Consider the following 22,911-nt stretch of genomic DNA (forward strand, 5'->3'; position numbering starts at 1 on the left):
TTATAGTTTTGATATTTATTTTATATATTTAAATGCCATTTAACAAAGAAAAATCAACCAAAAAAATGAGTTTGCGTGTCACCTCTGACACACGTGTCATAGGTTCGCCATCACTGCCCTAGGCTGTACTTCACATCCACGTGATTACTTTTATAACGGCAGTTTCGATGCGGCCCGCACGTGTTGACTGTATCATTGTAAACCAGGGGTGGGGAACGTCCGGCCCCAGGGCCACATAAAACCCATGAAATCATCTGGTCCGGCCCTGCCAAAGCATCAGGGGTAAGTTAATTAAATGTTTGACCAAATATATCAGGCTAATTTTTACATTAATAATTCTGTATGGCCCCTGAATGATGTTACAATATCCAAATGGCCCTTGGCAGAAAAAAGGTTCCTCCAATCTGAGCATTTGTTACCTCACTTTGGCATTTTTAAAGGACAGTATGATCCTCCACAAGGCCTTCCATGTCATAAAAATATTCATTTACCACATCTACGTGAAAAGGCTGCACGTCCTCATTACATCTGTGGGTCCACTGCAGCCACGAGGTAAACGCTTCACACGGGCTGGGATCGTCTGATTTCCCAGGGACCAGGGCAGTCCAGCCTGGCACTGCCACAGAGGGCGTCACTATCAGATGACACCCAGGAAAGCCACAACTCCAGGCTGACCGATAATTACTTTGTTCTATAATTGTGACAATACAGTACCATGCATCTGACAATAAATCATACCCTTCATTTTCAGAGTTTCTGATCATAGACAATTATTCCATTAGTGCCCTTCCCCTGTTTAAAATGAGCAACGCCCTACATTAGTATTCTCTAACATCCAGAAATACAAACATTATAAAAATATACTCATCCTTGCCTGGCTGGTTTCGCTCAGTGGATAGAGCGTTGACCTGCGGACTGAAGGGTCCCAGGTTTGACTCTGCCCAGGGGCACGTGCCCAGGTTGCAGGCTCGATCCTCAGTGGGGGGTGGCATGCAGGAGGCAGCTGATCAATGACTCTCTCTCATCACTGATGTTTCTATCTCTCCCTCTCCCTTCCTCTCTAAAATCAAGAAAAATATATTAAAATATGTGTGTGTGTGTGTGTGTATATATATACTCATCCTTGAAAACTCCAGTGTTTCTAGTGTACGATACTTCCTCTTTGGCAATGCAGAGTCGGCAAGCTGACCCCATCTCCACAGAGATGAGCGTGTTCTAGGATTTCAAATGGTTCTGTGGGTTACAGGAAGAGAATGACCCAAGTGTACACTGTAACAAACATTTCCCCATGGGACCAAGGACTTGAAACTGAAACCAACGCTCTGGTTGCAGTCCGACTAGTGGCGGGGGAAGCTGGTGGTCACTGACGTCCAGGAGAAGTGCCACAGGGAGAGGGGAGCGGGTTCCCCGAGCAGCAGAGCAACGGCCAGGCGGCGATGATCTGTCCGTCTGGCTGCCGCACAGACGAGGACCCCACATGTCCTCCCGCCAGACACTGCCTGCGCCTGAAGGCACCACCAATCTCCACTGAAAATACTTCAAGTCGGGACGCTCTCTGTGAAGAGAGAACCGGGGCGGAAGCCTGATTCCGGCAGGTGACAGCCAGTGCTCCCAGCTTGCAGCAGGCCCTGGACTTCAGGAGGGACAGCAGCTTGAGGGCCACAGTCATGGGTCTCACACAGACAGCTGTTTGAAGGCACTTCTGCAAAGTCAGTAGGAGTGGGGGGAGAGCGGGTTTTAAAAGTTCATCTTCAACTGCAGCAACAGTTGCATTGCTACCATGTTGCAAAATGCCAAGTGCACTTGGCAGATTAGTGGCTCATCAAAAATCAACTCATAGAAACTTCTAGATTCCAAAAGTCCACAGGTACAAATGTGCAAACCCTGACGACGTCTTCAGAATGCTTCTGAAAGGCCGGGCCCTCGCTCCTGAGCTCCCAGCTGGCTCGGGCCCTGCTCGGATGGAGGTCACTGGAAATCCAGTCTCGACTGCACAGTCTTGCAGCCCCTGTCGGAGTAGATTTTTTCACCTTTGGGGTAAAACGTCATTTCCTCTGCCACTCTGGTGACAACGTCTTCGTCTATGGCGGAACCACGGGCCTTCATCTCGGCCCGCACACACATCTTCACATGCGTGTACTCCAGGGGCAGGAAGGGGATGAAGTAGTCGATGAGTCTTTTGTATATCAGTCCGCTGCGCCACAGGCCACCTGCAAAACAGCCCGGCACGGTCACCTGGCGAGCTCGCTGCTCTCACAGGGCCCGTTCTATCCCGACCACAGCACACCTTCGTGTCTTCACCCCTTGAAAGTCTTTTTGTCAAGCGTGCAACAAACCTGATGTAAGGATCGGTTGGCTGCCCCTGCACACTGGCTTCTAGAACATGTCAACCTAAGACATGTCCAGCCCGGCCAGTGGGTGAGCATCAAACTATGAACCAGGAGGTCACAGTTCAATTCCCCATCAGGGCATGTGCCTGGTTGCAGGCTTGATCCGCAGTGTGGGGCATGCAGGAGGCAGCCAATCAATGATTCTCTCATCACTGATGTTTCTCTCTCTTTCTCCCTCTCTCTCGCTCTCTGAAAGCAGTAAAGACATATTAAAGAAAACACACACACAACAGAGGAAACACCTAAACCTATAGAGAATTTTTATAAAAATTTATTTTGAGCCAGAGGACTTGCCTAGAAGCATGATCTCAGCAAACTGGAAAAATAAAAAGCCTCCAGGAAGGACAGCTTTGCAGCTTCTTTTATGCATTTAGGATTCCAGAGGGAAAGTGAGGAAAATGAAATGAAGGTGGGAGAAAGCCAGGCGGGTTGGGTTCAGATTAAGACGATTATGGGCTCCCTGAGGATATTTACCCCTTTGAAGAGTCTGAGAAAGAGGCTTACTCCAGCAAATCAAGGTGTGTTAACCTAGATGCTCCGACGCAAGGGACAGGGCTTGCATAACCCATTGTATGCCATAAGCATCCTTAGATGCAAGCGGCAGACCTTCCCATACACCACTCGAGTCTATAAGAAAAAAAGTGTTTTCCCTAAGTGGCAGCCCTGACCAACTTTAAAATCACTTTTCGTGAGAATTTTCAGCTGAAAATATTCAAGAACACCCAACTTGTGAGTAATATATTTATTTTTATAATGTTAACTGAAAATTGATTTTCCTAATTGAATTAAAAATATCGTGGCATGTGGGGATGGTTTCTGTTTTGGACAAGTGGTAGTAACTGGTTAAGGCAAAGATAAGCCTTTCACTAAAGAAGTTACATGCTGCCCAGCTGGCGAGGCTCAGTGGTTGAGCATCGACCTATGAACCAGGAAATCAGGGTTCAATTCCCAGTCAGGGCACATGCCCAAGTTTCAGGCTCGATTCCCAGTGTGGGGTGTGCAGGAGGCAGCCGATCAATGATAATTTCTCATCACTGATGTTTCTATCTCTCTTTCCCTCTCCCTTCTTCTCTGAAATCAATAAAAACATGTATTTTTTTAAAAAGTTACATGCCCGGGGTGTGACTCCCTGTCAGGGCCTTCCCAGTTAGGAATTTATAATCAGATCAGCCTGTGAGGTTACCTTTCATAGATAGAACACCTGAGAAACACCCTGAGAAAGCCCCTGGCCCGGCAAAGCCCCGGAGGCGAGCGGGTCCTGCGGCCTCCATGAAAGGCGTGGGGGCGAGGACTGCGGCAGGTGCAGGGCTGCCCCTGGAGACTCACTGTGCTTGTTGTTGAAGACTCCCACCGACAGCGCGTGCTCCAGGTCTTTCAGCTGGATGTCCTCCCTCTTCCTTCCCGCCCGCCAGAACTCCAGGGCCGTCTTCGTGATGAGGTCCCCGCCTGCGTTGCTGAGTTTGCCCAAGAAACAAAGATTAAAACCACATACTAAGACTTCTGTGCCTAGGGGCTGGGGGAGGTAGAAGAGGGTAACGGGGGGTGGGGGTGGGGATAAATGGTGAGGGAGGGAGACTTGACTTGGGGTGGTGAACACAATACAATATACAGATGGTGTGTTATAGAATTGTACCCTGAAACCTGTATCATTTTTTTAACCAACTAATGGCCCAGTACATGAAATCGCTTGCAGTAGGCCACCTGCCGATTTCGTGGGAGCCGGCGGGAGCCACAGTGTGCCCACGGGAGCTGGTGGGAGCCACGCCGCTTCTGCGGAGGGCAAGAGCGAGGCGCCGCTACCACCCACAGGAGCCGGGGGGTGGGGTTAGGGGACCGAGGGGTGCTCCATGCATCTCCTGGTGATTGGTCACACACGCAGCCCCACCAACCCTCACACACCTCGCCGCACATGCAGCCCTGCCCACCCGTGCGTGCCTGCTGCACACGCAGCTCCTGATCGGTTATTACAGGTGAGGGCATGATGACCATTTGCATATTAGCCTTTTATTATATAGACTGTCTCCCTAACAAACTCCATGTAAAAAAAAGACTTCTGTGTTTAATCAGGAAACACACCTGCTCTAAAGGTTTATACTCAACGAAACAATATAACTAAGTCATACTAGACAAAGAAAACCCAGTGTCTGCCCTCAAGGAGCTGACAATCTTTGTTTAGAACCTGCTACCTAACGCCACCACTTTACGTAGAAGCATGTGCAGTAATGAAATAGCCTGTTAGCAGCCATATTGAATTCATCTTCTCCTGCCCCTCTGTGCCACGCTGATACCAGCAACAGGACAGCAAAGGAAATCAGGAAGTCACTCTTGCCAGGCTGGCACTTCTGTTCCTGGGAACAGGATGCTGATGGTCGCCGGACCTCATTCCAGCCCCGGGAGGCCGAGGGGCAAGTGTGTCCCTGAGAAACCACTTCCCACTAACCTGAGGAAGATGAAGATGGCCTTCCGGTACGACACGCCATCAACCTGCTCATAGTAGTCCAGGAACGGCTTGATGGCGTCGATGACCCCGGGGTGCAGTTTATCCATCTCATCAAATATGAACACGGAGCTTGCACAGGCACTCACGTTACCCCGAATCCACCTCTGTAACTGGTCCTAGACCATCCAGAAAAGAAATAGGACGTGGAGGCTCAAAGGCTGGGCCAAGGGGTGCAGAAGTGCTCCCCTAGCCCTCGTGCTCTCAAAGGGGAAAACCACAACGCTCTGGGGTTTCACAAAGAACTCTTAGCAACTGTACCCTAACGTCCCTTCGCTGGGGAACAGCTTTTCCCAAACGTTACAAATTAAAAGTGGAAACGAGCAGAGATTTTTTTCCTAACTCAAATGATGTGCTAAATATCACTTTTTTAGGAACAGGATACATGAAAGCTTATCAATTCACTGTTAACCAACCCACAGCCTTCCTCTCACTGTGGACCAAAATCTCAGCCTCAGCAGGCACACTGAGGAACAGGAGCTGGAGGAAGACTCCCAGTGCCGAGGGCAATGCCTTTTCCTGGTGCCGCCAACAAAGGACCAGACGACACTTCACAGAAAGCATTTGTTCCCAGGTTTTCTTGAAACAAAAAGACACCCAAGCAGCAGGCCCTCTATGGAGCAAGCAGCCTTTCCCATCTCCCGCCCGCCCGTGTGGCACAGACCCACCTTCACTTCCTCGCTCAGTCCAGTTTCTGTTTCTGACAGTCCCCACCTACCAGTAGGAACATTGACTCTTACGAGGATGACACTCACTGACCAGACAACTCCCTATAGGCACTTGTGGAAAGAACATCTCAAAAGGAGACGTGGTGGTAAGGCTCAGCCGTCTGAGGCTTTCACTGGAAGAAGGAAAGCAACGCCAAGGACTAGAGGGCTGGGAGGAGCAGGGGGAGTGCACGCGGGAGAGGAGGAAACACGCCCTCTGGTCTGGGAGATGCAGGGCAAGCCCGCACCATGGGTGGGAGCCTTAGCCAGCTGTTCCCAGCAAATCGTGCATCCTTCCAGACCTCCCACCTTAACCGGGGCCGGGAAGGGAAGGCTGAGCGTGCTCATTCACTGCAGAAACTGGCTACCGTGCGACCTGGAAGTCAGCAGATTTCGGTTCCAGTTTCTGATTTGCTACCAGGTCACAAAGATTGTAAGCAGCAAGTCACCGCACCCCTCTAGCCTCCATCTTTTAACAGAAATATCATCTACGCCACTGTATTATTTTGGAATCAAGCGAGGAAGAAGTTGTAGGAGAGACCTGCACATGGCCAAGCGTTACACTGTGTGAGTGTCCTTAACTCAGCGGGGCCTGGGGCTATTGCAGCAGGCAGAGAAGCAGCAGAGGCTGGAGTGAGAAAACAGGCGGCCCAGACGAGAGGCTGGTGGACGGATAGCAGGGTTCCCTTGCCTGGTACAGCTTTATGTGCTGCTCGTGAGGGAAGTGCAGAGTCGACACAAACAGGTGGACAAAGTTACTCTTCAGGCCTTTTGCATAAAGATTTTCAGCCACAATTTGGCTCACAAAATTCTTGCCTGTGCCAGCCCAGCCGTGCAAGGAAAGAGTCAGTGGTTTCTTGGGATTGTCGTTGCTCCTGAAGCCAGTCAGCGCCTTGACAATCACCTCTGCGGCCAGATGCTGCCCAAACAGCTTCTCCTCCAAATCCAGCTTGAGGGCTGCAGGAGCCAGCCCGAGAACAGAGAGAGAAAGGCACGTTAAACCTGCACCAGCAAGGCGGCCTCGTCCTCTGCCGGACCCCAGGCTGGCCCTGGGGCAGAACACGGGCTGCAGTCACATGGGGCCACTTGCAGGGAAATCACTAGATGTGTGGTCAGCAAACTTCGGCTCCAGAGCCACATGCGGCTCTTTGGCCCCTTGAGTGTGGCTCTTCCTAAGCCTTAGGAGTACCCTAATTAAGTTAATAACAATGTATCTACCTATATAGTTTAAGTTTAAAAAATATAGCTCTCAAAGAAAATTTCAATAGTTGTACTGTTGATATTTCGCTCTGTTGACTAATGAGTTTCCCGACCACTGCACAAGATGGACGAGTGTCCTCAACACTCCGGCTCTGACACCCAGGCCACACGTGTCCCTTCATCCAGGGACTAGCCCTCTCTCGACTAGCTGCATGCTTCCCCTGCCACCCCCCGCTGGCTTGTCAGAAAGCCCGGGCCAGATGTGGGCAGCCTGGGTGGAGGCCACACACCTGCAAACCACTGAAGGTTCAGATGACTCAGAAGGGCTGACCAGCTGCTTTCAGTTTCTTTCTGCTGTGATCCCAGGGGTAACAACGCCGACACGGGGGCGTGGACAGGAAAGGGACCACGAGCTGACCTTGACCAGGTCAGGGAGGCCGGCATGGCAGCCCCTACAGACTCACAGATCTTCACAGGTTTGAATGTTCTTCCCTGAACACCTTCTCCCGCCTCCCTGATCTATCACCAGCGAACTTCACGGACCCCCTTCCGTCTGCCCCTCTGACTCTGATGCAGAAAATAAGCGGTAAAGCTGCCACTTTGGGAGCATTTCTCAAGCCGGTGGGATTTTGCTTCGTGGGAATTGTCGGATTGTCTCAAACACATTCGTAAGGATCCTGACACGCGTGGACGCTCCTGACGTCGACAGGAGGCGCGGCTCCCAGGGCTGGGGTCCCGACCGAGGCCCCACCGCCCTCTGCCTCCCCCACCTCGGGGCCCGGCCCTCGCGCTCCTCCACGCCCACCCGCCGACCCGCCTACCCGTCGCGTTGAGCGGCCGCTGCTTGCCGCAGCACTCGGCGAAGCGACAGTACAGGTCCCGGTAGGAGAGGTAGCCGGTGATGACCGACGCGGCCCCGATGGCGATGCCCATGCTGATGGGCTCGATCGCCGCCACCGCCTGCGCCGCCAGCAGCAGCCACAGCGCCGCGCCGCTCCCGAGCCGCCCCGCCGCCCGCATCGCCCGGCGCCACCACCCGCACCGCCCGGCTCGCAGCTTCCACTGCCTCGGCGCCGCCCGCGCGGCGGCCCAGGGACCGCCGGGACTTCCGCGTGCGTCACTTCCGCCGCACAGGCCCGCCCACCCCGGATGTCCGGCTCTGCGCCACCATCTCTGTGAGTGGCAGGTGGTGTGTCCGGCGGCTCTTCGCTGGGGTGAGCCCGCGCCTGGCGCCTTCGGGGTTGTTTTCTCGCGTTCCCCGTTGGCCCCCGCCGTCCCCTGGAGCCTCAGTGAGCGCGTCCCCGGTCAGGCCCCTCGGGTCCCCCCACCGCCCTTCTCCCCGAAGCGGCTCCGTTCCCGCTGCGGTGCGGGCAGGCCCCTGGCGGTGCTGGGGGGGCGGCGGCGGGGGAGCGGTGTCCGCCCTCGGGGCTTCTGGCCGCGGGGGAGGCGGGCGAGGCGGGCGAGGGGCCCCGGCCGCGGAGCAGGAGGCTCCTGTCCGAACTGCGAATTCGAGTTCGCCAGGTGCCGAGTGAGGACAGAGTGTCATCCCAGAATCAACAGCCTGATACCCGCAAGGGGCAGTCCCCCCATAATTGGTCTTTAAAAAAATATTGTTATTGGTTTCAGAAAGGAAGGGAGAGGGAGAGAGAAATAGAAACATCAATGATGAGAGAGAATCATCGCTTGGCTGCCTCCTGCAGGCCCTCTGCTGGGGATCGAGGCTGCAACCCGGGCATGTGCCCTTGAGCAGAATCGAACCCGGGACCCTTCAGGCCACAGGCTGACGCTCTATCCACTGAGCCAAACCAGCCAGGGCTCACAATTGGTCTTGTCAATGCGCAGTGTCCTAGTGCCCATCGTCTGTTGCCCCCACCGGCCCTGTGCCAGGGACATCTGGGCCCACTCATCACCCTCCATGGCTGCTGACCAGTGAGGATGCTGGCTTTGGCCACACCCACCCATCTACCTGCCCCAGATGCTCTGTGTCTAAGGACGAGTTGGAGTTGTCATTTCCACTGGATGTTTATGATAAAGATTGGACCTGTTTACACGTCTGTGGAGCAGTTCTTCCATCTCCCAGTTGGGGGTGACCAGGCCTGCAAGGGAGGGCAGTTGGGGGCGACCAGGCCTGCAGGGGGGGACAGTTAGGGGTGACCAGACCTGTAGGGGAGGGCAGTTGGAGCAACTAGACTGGCAGGGGAGGGTAGTTAAGGGCGACCAGGCTGGCAAGGGAGGGCAGTTAGGCGTGACCAGACCAGCAGGCAGGGCAGTTAGGGGTGACCGGGCCAGCAGGGGAGGGCAGTTAGGGGTGACCGGGCCAGCAGGGGAGGGCAGTTAGATGCAACCAGGCCAGCGGCGGAGGGCAGTTCGGGGCAACCAGGCCAGCAGGGGAGGGCAGTTGCGGGCGATCAGGCTGCCGGGGGTGGGGGTGGGGGGTGGGGGGGGGTTGTCAGTTGGGAGCAATCAGGCTGGCAGGCAGAGTGGTTAGGGGCAATCAGACAGGCTGGCAGGTGAGCGAATAGGAGCCAGTGGTCCCAGATTGGAGAGGGTTTAGGCCAGGCTGAAGGACACCCCTCCCCCCCCCCCCCCCCCCCCCGCACAAATTTTGTGCACCAGGCCACTAGTTTTATAATAAAACTGTAATTTCTGGACACCGTTGTTGTTTTTTTAAGAATGATGCAGTTTTATTTACCCAGCACTTGTTCTAATGCTTCTTGTTGGCAGCTGCCACCTGCCCTGCGATTCTGTCCAGATCTCTGTCCCTGAGGTGTCAATTTGCGGCCCCCATCCTGATCCTTTACCACCATTTTCAGCCCCTCCAGGGCTTGGAGGACCCTGCGGGCCACGCTCTTAGAGCCTCTGCTAGAGTGGCTGGGCATGACACCATTTCTCTGTTGTCCTCCATAGATCTTGGTCATGGAGCCAATCCCAGTGCCTCCCGGAAGATACAGGTGCCGCGCTGTGGAAGCAGCTCATGTGTAGAACCAATTCTCATCATAGGGAGCAAGCTCTTCATGCTTGGCCAGCTTGACAGTGTCCACCCATTGAGGGACTTTCAGCTTTCCAGACTTTTTGAGGAAGGCTGCCAGAGCTGTGACGACTCCTCCTGGTTCACATCTTTTACAGTAACTCCGGGCATCGTGCGACCTCCGAGCTGCCAGCCAGGGGAAAAGCTCTGGACACAGTTTTAAAGGAGAAAGCCCCTCCCTTGTAGGCCTTGTGTGCTTAAGCTATGAATGAAGACCTAGCAGGAGCAGTCCAGGCCGGAATCACATGAACTCTTAACCAGAGACCAAGGATCCTAGGACAACCTGGCCACTCGCCCAGCTGCATGGGGCATTGCCAACCATGGGGCTCATGCAGCTCCTGACACCAGCCGTGGAGTCCAATCCAGAGACGCCAGGCAGGAGTAGGGAGTACTGCTGACTGACATACCTTGTTACACAATCTGCACATGCGCCTACGAACAGGTGGGGCTCCTGGGGGGTGAGGCCTGAGCAGTGTTCACAGAGACAGGTTTCAGCAGGCACAGACGGGTTGGCAGCCTGGCTGTGGGCTGACGCAGGACCCTTTGTCACCCTGGCCCCCTGAGGACAGCTCTACATGTTGGAAAGTTCTAGACGTGGAGCCGACTCTGGCCAGGTCACCAGGAGTCACAGATTGGGATCTATCATGCATTTGAAGATGGCAGCACCTGGGGGTCCCCAATTACAGAACACAGAGGGCCCCTGACTCAATTTGGAGTTGTCTTTGTAGATGAGGCTGTCTGGTGGGAACCCGACCGGAAATGTCCGTCTCCTGGGACTTGGGCACGTCCAACTGAGAAGTGAGGGGTGTGGGGGTGATGATGGGAAGAGGGTTTGAACTTTAGAAAGTCAGCTGGCTCTCCTCAGCTCTGGGGAAAGGGCTGGTGTTAACAACTCACTGACAGATAAGAGGCAGGTAAGTGTGATTAAGCTGAGCTCTGGGTTACAACTAGGGTTTCATTTCCAGTTCTGGGGGGAAGACCTGGCAGTTAGGTTTCCTGGTCTGACCTTGGCCTAGCTCAGGTTCAGAATGTCAGCTGAGCGTGGGCCTGCGGGTCCCAGGTTTGATTCCAGGCAAGGGCATATACCTTGGTTGCAAGCTCAGAGGCAACCAATTGATGTGTGTCTCTCACATCGATGTTTCTCTCTCTGTCTCTAAAAATAAAAAATGTCAGCCAGACAAGTTGCGTTTCCCCATGTCTCAAGTCCCTCCACTCGTCTTAGAATACATTGGAAGTCCAACGATCTTGATACTGTCTCCATCCGTGAACATGTGATTGGAGTAGAGCCCCTCATCCAGGTTAACATGGTATTTGTCTGGGTGTAAGAGCCTGTAAGGTAAATACTGATTCTGTGTGATGCCGCCTGCAAACCACCATGGCCGGGCACACGGAGCCCAACACCCGAGTTGCTGAGCCTTCATTCCAAGCTCAAACTTTTCAGTTACCAAGTACATAAACTAGGGGGAAAATCTGCAAATGACATCTCATATGATAAAATTCCGGCTTTATATTAGAGGCCCGATGCACTAAGATTCATGCAAGAATGGGCGTTCCTTCCCCTGGCTGCCAGCACCACCTTCGCTTCGGCCCAGAGCCACCTTTCTGCCTTCGTTCTGTCCTGGAGCCACCTTTCCGCCTTCTCACGCTGCCCAGATGCCTGGAGCGGCTGGGGCAGTGCAGAATGCCTGTGTTGTCGTCATGGTGACAACACAAGTGTCCCAACCCGGCCCTGACCGCTCAGCACCTGCAAACCAGCCCGCCATCTTTGATGGGTTAATTTGCATACCCACTGCTGATTGGCTGATGGGTGTTATGAAGGTACAGTCAATTTGCATCTTTCTCTTTTATTAGTGTAGATTCACTAGGTCATCTCAAGCTCCCGTGTACATTGTGTGGGGTGGGGGAGGCTGTTCCATGGTCAACTGTGGCCTTTTCAAGTTACAAACCAGTAATGGTCCCGTCTGACACCCACAGTTATTATTGACGATTCCCTAGGCTGTATTTTACATCCACGTGATTCCTTTTATAACAGGCAGTTTTGATGTGGCCAACATATGCTGAGTTGACTGCATCATTGTAAACCGAGGGTGGGGAAGGTCCAGCCCCAGGGCCATATATGACCCATGAAATCATTTGGTCCGGCCCTACCAAAGCATCAAGTTAAGTGTTTGACCAAATATATCAGGCTAATTTTTAAGTTGATAATTCTGTACGGCCCCTGAATGATGTTACAATATCCAAATGGCCCTTGGCAGAAAAAAGGTTCCTCCAATCTGAGCATTTGTTACCTCACTTTGGCATTTTTAAAGGACAGTATGATCCTCCATAAGGCCTTCCATGTCATAAAAATATTCATTTACCACATCTACGTGAAAAGGCTGCACGTCCTCATTACATCTGTGGGTCCACTGCAGCCACGAGGTAAACGCTTCACACGGGCTGGGATCGTCTGATTTCCCAGGGACCAGGGCAGTCCAGCCTGGCACTGCCACAGAGGGCGTCACTATCAGATGACACCCAGGAAAGCCACAACTCCAGGCTGACCGATAATTACTTTGTTCTATAATTGTGACAATACAGTACCATGCATCTGACAATAAATCATACCCTTCATTTTCAGAGTTTCTGATCATAGACAATTATTCCATTAGTGTCCTTCCCCTGTTTAAAATGAGCAACGCCCTACATTAGTATTCTCTAACATCCAGAAATACAAACATTATAAAAATATACTCATCCTTGCCTGGCTGGTTTCGCTCAGTGGACAGAGCGTTGACCTGCGGACTGAAGGGTCCCAGGTTTGACTCTGCCCAGGGGGACGTGCCCAGGTTGTAGGCTTGATCCCCAGTGGGGGGTGGCATGCAGGAGGCAGCTGATCGATGATTCGCTCTTATCATTGATGTTTCTATCTCTCCCTCTCTTTCGCTCTAAAATCAACAAAAATATATTAAAATATATGTATGTGTGTGTGTGTGTGTATATATATATATATATATATATACATATACACACACATATATACTCATCTTTGAAAACTCCAGTGTTTCTAGTATACAATACTTCCTCTTTGGCAATGCAGAGTCGGCAAGCTGACCCCATCTCCACAGAGATGACCGTGTTCTAGATTTCAAATGGTTCTGTGGGTTACAGCAAGAGAATGACCCAAGTGTACACTGTAACAAACATTTCCCCATGGGACCAAGGACTTGAAACTGAAACCAACGCTCTGGTTGCAGTCCGACTAGTGGCGGGGGAAGCTGGTGGTCACTGACGTCCAGGAGAAGTGCCACAGGGAGAGGCGAGCGGGTTCCCCGAGCAGCAGAGCAACGGCCAGGCGGCGATGATCTGTCCGTCTGGCTGCCGCACAGACGAGGACCCCACATGTCCTCCCGCCAGACACTGCCTGCGCCTGAAGGCACCACCAATCTCCACTGAAAATACTTCAAGTCGGGACGCTCTCTGTGAAGAGAGAACCGGGGCGGAAGCCTGATTCCGGCAGGTGACAGCCAGTGCTCCCAGCTTGCAGCAGGCCCTGGACTTCAGGAGGGACAGCAGCTTGAGGGCCACAGTCATGGGTCTCACACAGACAGCTGTTTGAAGGCACTTCTGCAAAGTCTGTAGGAGTGGGGGAGAGCGGGTTTTAAAAGTTCATCTTCAACTGCAGCAACTGTTGCATTGCTACCATGTTGCAAAATGCCAAGTGCACTTGGCAGATTAGTGGCTCATCAAAAATCAACTCATAGAAACTTCTAGATTCCAAAAGTCCACAGGTACAAATGTGCAAACCCTGACGACGTCTTCAGAATGCTTCTGAAAGGCCGGGCCCTCGCTCCTGAGCTCCCAGCTGGCTCGGGCCCTGCTCGGATGGAGGTCACTGGAAATCCAGTCTCGACTGCACAGTCTTGCAGCCCCTGTCGGAGTAGATTTTTTCACCTTTGGGGTAAAACGTCATTTCCTCTGCCACTCTGGTGACAACGTCTTCGTCTATGGCGGAACCACGGGCCTTCATCTCGGCCCGCACACACATCTTCACATGCGTGTACTCCAGGGGCAGGAAGGGGATGAAGTAATCGATGAGGCTTTTGTCTATCAGTCCGCTGCGCCACAGGCCACCTGCAAAACAGCCCGGCACGGTCACCTGGCGAGCTCGCTGCTCTCACAGGGCCCGTCCTATCCCGACCACAGCACACCTTCGTGTCTTCACCCCTTGAAAGTCTTTTTGTCAAGCGTGCAACAAACCTGATGTAAGGATCGGTTGGCTGCCCCTGCACACTGGCTTCTAGAACATGTCAACCTAAGACATGTCCAGCCCGGCCAGTGGGTGAGCATCAAACTATGAACCAGGAGGTCACAGTTCAATTCCAGGTCAGAGTATGTGCCTGGGTTGCAGGCTTGATGCCCCAGGGTGGGGCATGCAGGAGGCAGCCAATCAATGATTCTCTCTCATTACTGATGTTTCTACCTCTCTCTCCCTCTATGAAATCAATAAAGATATATTTTTTAAAAACACACAATAGAGGAAACATCCAAACCTACGGAGAATTTTTATAAAAATGTATTTTGAGCCAGAGGACGTTCCTAGAAGCATGAACTCAGCAAACTGGAAAAAAAAGCCTCCAGGAAGGACAGCTTTGCAGCTTTTTTTTTCTTAAAGAGCCCTTATTTTTTTTAAAGTATATTTTATTAATTTTTTACAGAGAGGAAGGGAGAGGGATAGAGAGTTAGAACATCGATGAGAGCAAAACATTGATCAGCTGCCTCCTGCACACCCCCTACTGGGGATGTGTCTGCAACGAAGGTACATGCCCTTGACCGGAATCGAACTTGGGACCCTTCAGTCCAAAGGCCGGCGCTCTACCCACAGAGCCAAACCAGTTAGGGCTTTGCAACGTCTTTTATGCATTTCGGATTATGGAGGGAAAGTAAGGAAGATGAAATGAAGGTGGGAGAAAGCCAGGGGGGTTGGATTCAGATTAACAGGATTATGGGCTCCCTGAGGGTGGTTACGCCTTTGAGGAGGCCGAGAAAGAGGCTTACTCTAGCAAATCAAGGTGTGTTAAGCTAGATGCTCAGAAACAAGGGACAGGGCTTACTTAACCCATTGTACACCATAAGCATCTGTAGATGCAAGTGGCAGACCTTCCCTATGCACCACGTGTGTTTATAAAAAAAATGTTTTCCCTAAATGGCAGCCCTGACCAACTTGAAAATCATTTTTCGTGAGAATTTTCAGCTGAAAATACTCAAGAACACCTGACTTGGGAGTAATATATTTTTATAATATTCACTGAAAATTTATTTTTTAAATTAAATTAAAATATCATGGCATGTGGGGATGGTTTCTGTTTTGGACAAGTGGTAGTTAACTGGTTAAGGCAAAGATAAGCCTTTCACTAAAGAAGTTACATGCCGCACAGCTGGCGTGGCTCAGTGGTTGAGCATCGACCTATGAACCAGGAAGTCAGTGCCGGGAGCCAATTCCAGCATATTAGCAGGGCTGAATCATCTGGAGATGGCTGAGGGCATTTCCCCAAACCTGAAAAGGATGCATAAAATGATTGCTTCTGCCAGGCGGCTGAGGGCATTTCAACCTACATTTTATTGCCTCCTACTGGCCAAATACCTGAACAGCCGTAGGCAATTCCTCTAATCTGACAATGGATTCTGTATATACTAAACCTGGCCTTTGATGGTTATCTACTTTGCCTTAGGACAATTTGTGTTAATAAAAAGCAAAGGGTCCTGAGATAAGGGAGAACTTAGTTCCTTAAGCTAAGTGTTCTCTGGTACCCCAAATGCCTTCCAAAATTATGTTTCATCTCTGGACTCTCTAATCATTTATACACAGTGCCTACTCCAGATTCCAGAATGCTTCTAGATGCTGGATTAAGACCACCGGCAAGTCAGGGTTCGATTCCCAGTCAGGGTTCGATTCCCGGTCAGGGCATATGCCCATCCCATGTTTCAGGTCCAATCCCCAGTGCAAGAGGCAGCCGATCAATGATTATTTCTCATCATTGATGTTTCCATCTCTCTCTCCCTCTCCCTCTCCCTTCCTCTCTGAAGTCAATAAAAATATATAATAAAAAAAAATAAGGTTACATGCCCGGGGTGTGACTCCCTGTCAGGGCCTTCCCAGTTAGGAATTTATAATCAGATCAGCCTGTGAGGTTACCTTTCATAGATAGAACACCTGAGAAACACCCTGAGAAAGCCCCTGGCCCGGCAAAGCCCCGGAGGCGAGCGGGTCCTGCGGCCTCTGTGAAAGGCTTGGGGGCGAGGACTGCGGCAGGTGCAGGGCTGCCCCTGGAGACTCACTGTGCTTGTTGTTGAAGACTCCCACCGACAGCGCGTGCTCCAGGTCTTTCAGCTGGATGTCCTCCCTCTTCCTTCCCGCCCGCCAGAACTCCAGGGCCGTCTTCGTGATGAGGTCCCCGCCTGCGTTGCTGAGTTTGCCCAAGAAACAAAGATTAAAACCACATACTAAGACTTCTCTTGGGGGGAAAGGGGTGAGGGGGATGTGGGAAGAGACTGGACAAAAATTGTGCACCTATGGGTGAGGACAGTGGGTGGGGAGTGAGGGAGGAGGGTGGGGTGGGAACTGGGTGGAGGGGAGTTATGGGGGAAAAAAGAGGAACAAATGTAATAATCTGAACAATAAAGATTTAATTAAAAAACAAACAAACACTTCTGTGCCTAGAAGCTGGGAGAGGTAGAAGAGGGTAAGCGGGGGATAAATGATGAGGGAGGGAGACCTGACTTGGGGTGGTGAACACACAGATGATGTGTTACAGAATTGTACCCTGAAACCTGTAACATTTTATTAACCAATGTCTCCCCAATAAATTCCATGTTAAAAAAAAAAAAGACTTCTGTGTCTAATGAGGAAACACACCTGCTCTAAAGGTTTATACTTAACCAAAGAATATAACCAAGTCATGCTAGACAAAGAAAACGCAGTGTCTGCCCTCAAGGAGCTGACAATCTTTGTTTAGAACCTGCTACCTAACGCCACCACTTTACGTAGAAGCATGTGCAGTAATGAAATAGCCTGTTAGCAGCCATATTGAATTCATCTTCTCCTGCCCCTCTGTGCCACGCTGATACCAGCAACACGACAGCAAAGGAAATCAGTCACTCTTGCCAGGCTGGCACTTCTGTTCCTGGGAACAGGATGCTGATGGTCGCCGGACCTCATTCCAGCCCCGGGAGGCCGAGGGGCAAGTGTGTCCCTGAGAAACCACTTCCCACTAACCTGAGGAAGATGAAGATGGCCTTCCGGTACGACACGCCATCAACCTGCTCATAGTAGTCCAGGAACGGCTTGATGGCGTCGATGACCCCGGGGTGCAGTTTATCCATCTCATCAAATATGAACACGGAGCTTGCACAGGCACTCACGTTACCCCGAATCCACCTCTGTAACTGGTCCTAGACCATCCAGAAAAGAAATAGGACGTGGAGGCTCAAAGGCTGGGCCAAGGGGTGCAGAAGTGCTCCCCTATCCCTCGTGCTCTCAAAGGGGAAAACCACAACTCTCTGGGGTTTCACAAAGAACTCTTAGCAACTGTACCCTAACGTCCCTTCGCTGGGGAACAGCTTTTCCCAAACGTTACCAATTAAAAGTAGAAACGAGCAGAGATTTTTTTCCTAACTCAAATGATGTGCTAAATATCACTTTTTAAGGAACAGGATACATGAAAGCTTATCAATTCACTGTTAACCAACCCACAGCCTTCCTCTCACTGTGGACCAAAATCTCAGCCTCAGCAGGCACACTGAGGAACAGGAGCTGGAGGAAGACTCCCAGTGCCGAGGGCAATGCCTTTTCCTGGTGCCGCCAACAAAGGACCAGACGACACTTCACAAAAAGCATTTGTTCCCAGGCTTTCTTGAAACAAAAAGACACCCAGGCAGCAGGCCCTCTATGGAGCAAGCAAGCACACTACTTCCCTGTTGGCAGCCTTTCCCATCTCCCGCCCACCGGTGTGGCATAGACCCACTTTCACTTCCTCGCTCAGTCCAGTTTCTGTTTCTGACTCCAGTCCCCACCTACCAGTAGGAACACTGACTCTTATGAGGATGACACTCACTGAAATGAGAACCCGACCAGACAACTCCCTATGGGCACATGTGGAAAGAACATCTCAAATGGAGACGTGGTGTTAAGGTTCAGCTGTCTGAGGCTTTCACTGGAAGAAGGAAAGCAACGCCAAGGACTTGAGGGCTGGGAGGAGCAGGGGGAGTGCACTCGGGAGAGGAGGAAACACGCCCTCTGGTCTGCGAGATGCAGGGCAAGCCCGAACCACGGGTGGGAGCCTTAGCCAGCTGTTCCCAGCAAATCGTGCATCCTTCCAGACCACCCACCTTAACCGGGGCCGGGAAGGGAAGGCTGAGCGTGCTCAATCACTGCAGAAAGTGGCTACCCTGCGACCTGGAAGTCAGCAGATTTGGGTTCCAGTTTCTGATTTGCTACCAGGTCACCAAGATTGTAAGCAGCAAGTCACCGCCTGCCGGAGTCTATTTATTGTCTTCACTAGCTGAGTATAGACAGAGACCCCCAAAAGTTAGTAACCTTGAAGCCCTAGCAAAGGTCAGGGCTGTGTACCACCCAGTTAACCTAGAAAATGGTAGCTGAAGCAACCTCCCTACCTTTAATCATGTAAATTACCTAAGGGTCATGCTATGACCTAGTCTATGTGTCATTGAAACCTCCTTACCCTAGGGCTACCCCAGACCAAATAAAAGTTTGGAGCGGCCTGAGCATCGGTGGAAGTCCTGCACTTGCCCGCCTGGTCCCCCAATATTTCAAAAATTATCTCGTGTCATTTTTCTCTCATTTGTGTGCGGCTCCTCTTTCAGATATCGAACCCTATTCCATGCAGACATGGAAGGAAACACACTGAACAACCGCACCCCTCTAGCCTCCATCTTTTAACAGAAATATCATCTACGCCACTGTATTGTTTTGGAATCAAGCGAGGAAGAAGTTGTAGGAGAGACCTGCACATGGCCAAGCGTTACACTGTGTGAGTGTCCTTAACTCAGCGGGGCCTGGGGCTATTGCAGCAGGCAGAGAAGCAGCAGAGGCTGGAGTGAGAAAACAGGCGGCCCAGACGAGAGGCGGGTGGACGGGATAGCAGGGTTCCCTTGCCTGGTACAGCTTTATGTGCTGCTCGTGAGGGAAGTGCAGAGTCGACACAAACAGGTGGACAAAGTTACTCTTCAGGCCTTTTGCATGAAGATTTTCAGCCACAATTTGGCTCACAAAATTCTTGCCGGTGCCAGCCGAGCCGTGCAAGGAAAGAGTCAGTGGTTTCTTAGGATTGTCGTTGCTCCTGAAGCCAGTCAGCGCCTTGAGAATCACCTCTGCGGCCAGATGCTGCCCAAACAGCTTCTCCTCCAAATCCAGCTTGAGGGCTGCAGGAGCCAGCCCGAGAACAGAGAGAGAAAGGCACGTTAAACCTGCACCAGCAAGCGGCCTTGTCCCAGCCAGCCAGAGAGGCGCGAGGGCACGGGGCCCAGCAGGGTCTCTGCCAGACCCCAGGCTGGCCCTGCGGCGGAACAAGAGCTGCAGACACACGGCGCCACTTGCAGAGAAATGCACTAGATGGATGAGTGTCCTCAACACTCTGGGCTCTGACACGCAGGCCACACGTGTCCCTTTATCCAAGGACTAGCCCTCTCTCGACTGAGCTGCACGCTCTCCCGTCCACCCCCGCTGGCTTGTCAGAACGCCCGGGCCAGATGTGGGCAGCCTGGGTGGAGGCCACACACCTGCAAACCACTGAAGGTTCAGATGACTCAGAAGGGCTGACCAGCTGCTTTCAGTTTCTTTCTGCTGTGATCCCAGGGGTCACAACGCCGACCTGGGGGGCGTGGACAGGAAAGGGACCACTACTGACCTTGACCAGGTCAGGGAGGCCGGCATGGCAGCCCCTACAGACTCACAGATCTTCACATGTTTGAATGTTCTTCCCTGAACACCTTCTCCCGCCTCCCTGATCTATCACCAGCGAACTTCACGGACCCCCTTCCGTCTGCCCCTCTGACTCTGATGCAGAAAATAAGCGGTAAAGCTGCCACTTTGGGAGCATTTCTCAAGCCGGTGGGATTTTGCTTCGTGGGAATTGTCGGATTGTCTCAAACACATTCGTAAGGATCCTGACACGCGTGGACGCTCCTGACGTCGACAGGAGGCGCGGCTCCCAGGGCTGGGGTCCCGACCGAGGCCCCACCGCCCTCTGCCTCCCCCACCTCGGGGCCCGGCCTTCACGCTCCTCCACGCCCACCCGCCGACCCGCCTACCGGTGGCGTTGAGCGGCCGCTGCTTGCTGCAGCACTCGGCGAAGCGACAGTACAGGTCCCGGTAGGAGAGGTAGCCGGTGATGACCGACGCGGCCCCGATGGCGATGCCCACGCTGATGGGCTCGATCGCCGCCACCGCCTGCGCCGCCAGCAGCAGCCACAGCGCCGCGCCGCTCCCGAGCCGCCCCGCCGCCCGCATCTCCCGGCACCACCACCCGCACCGCCCGGCTCGCAGCTTCCACTGCCTCGGCGCCGCCCGCGCGGCGGCCCAGGGACCGCCGGGACTTCCGCGTGCGTCACTTCCGCCGCACAGGCCCGCCCACCCCGGATGTCCGGCTCTGCGCCACCTTCTCTGTGAGTGGCAGGTGGTGTGTCCGGCGGCTCTTCGCTGGGGTGAGCCCGCGCCTGGCGCCTTCGGGGTTGTTTTCTCGCGTTCCCCGTTGGCCCCCGCCGTCCCCTGGAGCCTCAGTGAGCGCGTCCCCGGTCAGGCCCCTCGGGTCCCCCCACCGCCCTTCTCCCCGAAGCGGCTCCGTTCCCGCTGCGGTGCGGGCAGGCCCCTGGCGGTGCTGGGGGGGCGGCGGCGGGGGAGCGGGGTCCGCCCTCGGGGCTTCTGGCCGCGGGGGAGGCGGGCGAGGCGGGCGAGGGGCCCCGGCCGCGGAGCAGGAGGCTCCTGTCCGAACTGCGAATTCGAGTTCGCCAGGTGCCGAGTGAGGACAGAGTGTCATCCCAGAATCAACAGCCTGATACCCGCAAGGGGCAGTCCCCCCATAATTGGTCTTTAAAAAAATATTGTTATTGGTTTCAGAAAGGAAGGGAGAGGGAGAGAGAAATAGAAACATCAATGATGAGAGAGAATCATCGCTCGGCTGCCTCCTGCACGCCCTCTGCTGGGGATCGAGGCTGCAACCCGGGCATGTGCCCTTGAGCAGAATCGAACCCGGGACCCTTCAGGCCACAGGCTGACGCTCTATCCACTGAGCCAAACCAGCCAGGGCTCACAATTGGTCTTGTCAATGCGCAGTGTCCTAGTGCCCATCGTCTGTTGCCCCCACCGGCCCTGGGCCCACTCATCACCCTCCAGGTCTGCTGACCAGTGAGGATGCCCTTTGGCCACACCCACCCATCTTCCTGCCCCAGATGCTCTGTGTCTAAGGACGAATTGGAGTTGTCATTTCCACTGGATGTTTATGATAAAGATTTGACCTGTTTACACGTCTGTGGAGCAGCACTTCCGTCTCCCAAGTATACAGTAAAGTTTAGTATCACCCTGTGGGGTTCCCGTGTGTCCTGAGCCTTTTGGATGGAACCACCGTCCTCCAGCCCTGTCTGAGGACTTTGTCCTGGGCCTGCCAGGTCATGAGCCGTGTCCCATAAAATTCTCTGATGTGAAAAAAAGAAGCAGCAGCAGCAGAAGAATACAGAGTGGCCCATGAAAATGTAAATAATGTTGAGTGACCGAGGATCCCAGGGGTGAGGCAGCCACCAGCAGGAATGTTGCTGCCCCTGGGTTCCTGCCCCACCCTGTTTCTTTTTAAAAAATATATATTCTTGCCCTAACCGGTTTGGCTCAGTGGATAGAGCGTGAGCCTGCGGACCCAAGGGTCCCAGGTTCAATTCTGGTCAAGGGCATGTACCTTGGTTGTGGGCATATCCCCAGTAGGGGATGTGCAGGAGGCAGCTGATGGATGTTTCTCTCTCATCAATGTTTCTAATTCTCTATCCCTCTCCCTTCCTCTCTGTAAAAAATCAATAAAAAATATATATTCTTGTTGATTTCAGAAAGGAAGGGAGAGGGAGAGAAATAGAAACATCAATGATGAGAGAATCATTCATTGACTGCCTCCTGCGCACCCCTCACTGGGGATCAAGCCCGAGACCCTGACATGTGCCCCGACCCAGAATTGATCCATGACCTCCTGGTTCACAGGTCAATGCGCAGTCTTGGAGCCACACTGGCCGGGCTGCTTCTGGGTATTTAGATCCACATTGGTTTTAAGGCTGTACCCTCGGAGTTCATCAACTGTCCGAGCCCATGGTGGCTGCCATCGGCGTCACTGTCGCTGGAAGGCTGGCCCCTTCTCCACTGCCCACTGCCCTCCGCCTTAGGCCGTCCCGCTCCCTTTACTCGCCTATGATTGTCCGCTTGGCGCGCTGCCGGCGGCGTTTAAACTTCCTCAGGAACATGCAGAACCACGAGCCTGGCTTGGAATGGTGATGCTGCTGTAGAAAGGGCGCTGCCCTGTGGTTCCGCGGCTGCCTGAGGTTTTCAGGACCAGAGACAGCGCACCCTGGTCTGCACCTGTTTCCCAGGCAGCTCTGGGCTGAGGAAGGAGAGGTATCCCCTCGCTGGTGGACTGGGAACGCGCCCCAGGCGGGCTCCCGCGGAGGGAAACACGAGGGGGTGCTGGTGAGCTGCTGGTCTGAGGACTCAGAAACGTGGGTTCAAATCCCGACTCACCACCGCTGACCTTCAAAAGGTCACACAAATAATGACAACAGAAAAACTAAAAAGCCTGGGTGATTTTCAGTGCCAGCTGTGTACACGGAGCCCTGTTCTCATCCAAGTCCTGCCAGTGTGTAGATTACACAGAGAGGCGCTCGTGTGCAGAGGCGTGCGTGGTAGTTGGTGTCCCCCTTTTCTCGTCTTGTACACAATGATTCAGCGTCTATCTCTGTGAAATCCTAATGGATGTGGCTCACGGGCTGCCAACCTGTGTAATAAGCACATCATCCGAGGGAAGGAGATCTGATGTGCAGAGGTGCCCAGGGGTGAGGGAGGGG

At 53.0% G+C, this 22,911-nt stretch overlaps 2 protein-coding genes and 1 pseudogene across 2 annotated transcripts; all 3 read right to left on the bottom strand.

The window, feature by feature from the left end:
* Nucleotides 1-7,839, bottom strand: LOC139020694 (torsin-1B-like). The gene is made up of 5 exons (XM_070430471.1): nt 7,616-7,839; nt 6,286-6,551; nt 4,831-5,006; nt 3,717-3,844; nt 1-2,210 (listed from the first exon to the last, which is right to left on the bottom strand). Exons 1-5 carry the CDS (start codon nt 7,812-7,814, stop codon nt 1,969-1,971), a joined length of 1,011 nt encoding a protein of 336 aa, XP_070286572.1. The 5' UTR covers nt 7,815-7,839; the 3' UTR covers nt 1-1,968.
* Nucleotides 7,840-9,490: 1,651 nt separating this feature from the next.
* Nucleotides 9,491-11,563, bottom strand: LOC139020697 (small ribosomal subunit protein eS19 pseudogene; annotated as a pseudogene).
* Nucleotides 11,564-11,650: 87 nt separating this feature from the next.
* Nucleotides 11,651-20,339, bottom strand: LOC139020696 (torsin-1B). Its single transcript, XM_070430473.1, has 5 exons — nt 20,131-20,339; nt 18,977-19,242; nt 17,078-17,253; nt 16,141-16,268; nt 11,651-13,935 (listed from the first exon to the last, which is right to left on the bottom strand). The coding sequence occupies exons 1-5, from the start codon at nt 20,327-20,329 to the stop codon at nt 13,694-13,696; spliced, it is 1,011 nt and encodes a 336-aa protein (XP_070286574.1). The 5' UTR covers nt 20,330-20,339; the 3' UTR covers nt 11,651-13,693.
* Between the last annotated feature and the right edge of the window lie 2,572 nt (nt 20,340-22,911).

Source organism: Myotis yumanensis, unplaced genomic scaffold (assembly GCF_028538775.1).
Source record: "Myotis yumanensis isolate MYYU_CA2020_CCGP unplaced genomic scaffold, mMyoYum1.0.hap1 SCAF_12, whole genome shotgun sequence".
Lineage (NCBI taxonomy): Eukaryota > Metazoa > Chordata > Mammalia > Chiroptera > Vespertilionidae > Myotis > Myotis yumanensis.

Bases quoted from the DNA above. Each gene is read 5' to 3' on its own strand.
- LOC139020694 (XM_070430471.1), bottom strand. From the start codon at position 7,814: ATGCGGGCGGCGGGGCGGCTCGGGAGCGGCGCGGCGCTGTGGCTGCTG. The intron at 3,845-4,830 runs GTTAGTGGGAAG...GGGCAAACTCAG, and splicing joins GCCATCTTCATCTTCCTCAG to CAACGCAGGCGGGGACCTCA. The intron at 2,211-3,716 runs GTGAGTCTCCAG...GCTGTTTTGCAG, and splicing joins AGTCTTCAACAACAAGCACA to GTGGCCTGTGGCGCAGCGGA.
- LOC139020696 (XM_070430473.1), bottom strand. From the start codon at position 20,329: ATGCGGGCGGCGGGGCGGCTCGGGAGCGGCGCGGCGCTGTGGCTGCTG. The intron at 19,243-20,130 runs GTAGGCGGGTCG...TGGCTCCTGCAG, and splicing joins GCGGCCGCTCAACGCCACCG to CCCTCAAGCTGGATTTGGAG. The intron at 16,269-17,077 runs GTTAGTGGGAAG...GGGCAAACTCAG, and splicing joins GCCATCTTCATCTTCCTCAG to CAACGCAGGCGGGGACCTCA.